A 1,605-nucleotide genomic window follows, 5' to 3' on the forward strand; every position below is an offset into this window, starting at 1 on the left:
TAGGCTGACAAGCCAAAGTGTCAAAAGTTAACTCTTAGAATAATATAGCAACTGAGATGTTCTTGTTCTCTGTGTTAGGCTGACAGTGACAAAGGCTAACTCTTAGAATAGTAAAGTGGTTGAGGTGTCTTTGTGTGTTAAGTTGTTTAGACAACATTCTGTGTTTCATTATGCAGCTTTTGATAATAGTCTGCTTTTCACTGTTCTGTTTTGCACTATATTCTATTTTGATGATATTTTGCTAGGATAAGCTGTTTGGACTTTATTGTGTTTTTCGCTATGTTAAGCTCTTTTGGACAGTGCTCTTTTTTTAATGATGTTTTTACATGTTAAGCTGCATTGATGATGCTCTGTCTCTCGCTATGTTAACCTGTTTTGATGATACCCGTTTTTTTAATGTGTTTCTCTGTGCACATTGCTGAGAAAGGGTTAATACAAGAGATGGGCCCCTTGCTTATCAAAAACAGGAGGGGAAGTACATGCTCATTAGTACCTCAGCAGTGTCCTTGTAAGCTGAGAAGTGTTCTTGTAGATTAGTAGGTGTTTAAAGAATTTGCCCTTTTTGTGAACTTTTCTCATTAAAAGTTCATTATAATACTAAAAATCATGCCCATAGTTCAAGAAGACCCCTGGCCAGGTGTAGACCCTGCCCCTGACCGGTGTAATAGTGGAAGCAATGTGTCAGCAATATTCTAATTGTATAACCAATCATTGTAAAGGGGGTGAACTGAAAAATTACTAAACCTGAAAGTTTTGTGCATAAATATAGCACAAAGGACTTGTTGGTGTGTGTGCTAGGAGGAGATATCCCCCAGGCACCTGGCGCCGCAATAAACCAATGTCGCCTTTCTAAACTGTCATTTGGTTTAAAGAGTTTTCGTGATTATTTTTCAGTAACATCACCATGACTCTGTGATCCCTAATCTCTCATTTTCTCTCTGTCATGCAGTTTGCCTCCGGATCCAGATCAACCCCCAAAACAAAGGCGAGTTCCAAGGCATTTCACCAGAGCGGGCATTTGCTGATTTCCTCTTTGCCAACACCATCCTCCATCTGGTTGTCGTCAATTTTGTTGGCTGAGCTCTAGAAGAGACTGTGAGGTACTGATCTGTAGGGTCACAAAAGGGGAAACCACACCTCACATAACTTCAGTACTTTTGTAGAATGTGGAGAGAACTGGGCAGTGAATCCTGGAGTTCTAGTTCCCAGATTCCTATTTACCAGGTGCAGTTAAGCTGTTGTCCTCTGGGTTGATACAAGTTTAGGATTTACAGCTTACTGGTTTCATGCATGTATCTATTGTCTTTTGTCATTTAAAAGACAGTTTAACAATGAGTGTTACAGACCCCTCTGTCTTATAAGAGGAATACACCATTTTGCAAGAGGGACTTTGGGAGCTGGAACTCCTGCATTCTGCTTGGAGGCAAATGTATGGCTGGTGTCCAACTCTAGAGTTTCTCAGCAGATGAGAGGAGGGAGTTTGAGACAGGGAGTTTGGTGCTGGAAAATGGAGAACATGCCCTGTTGTTATTGTTGCAAGGGGGCACAAGGTCATTTGAGCTTGTGGGGCATTTTCTCTCCTTTTGCAAGCTCATGTTGCCTTTT

General features: G+C 41.0%; 1 protein-coding gene across 1 annotated transcript; it reads left to right on the forward strand.

Annotated features, from left to right (window-relative positions):
• Positions 1–949: 949 nt before the first annotated feature.
• On the forward strand, positions 950–1,080 carry LOC104517153 (dolichyl-diphosphooligosaccharide--protein glycosyltransferase subunit DAD1; the record flags this gene model as incomplete). Its single annotated transcript, XM_010161717.1, has 1 exon — positions 950–1,080. A coding segment is annotated over one exon (131 nt), but the record flags the coding sequence as incomplete, so codon positions are not given.
• Between the last annotated feature and the right edge of the window lie 525 nt (positions 1,081–1,605).

Source organism: Eurypyga helias, unplaced genomic scaffold, assembly GCF_000690775.1.
Source record: "Eurypyga helias isolate BGI_N326 unplaced genomic scaffold, ASM69077v1 scaffold34961, whole genome shotgun sequence".
Taxonomy (NCBI): domain Eukaryota; kingdom Metazoa; phylum Chordata; class Aves; order Eurypygiformes; family Eurypygidae; genus Eurypyga; species Eurypyga helias.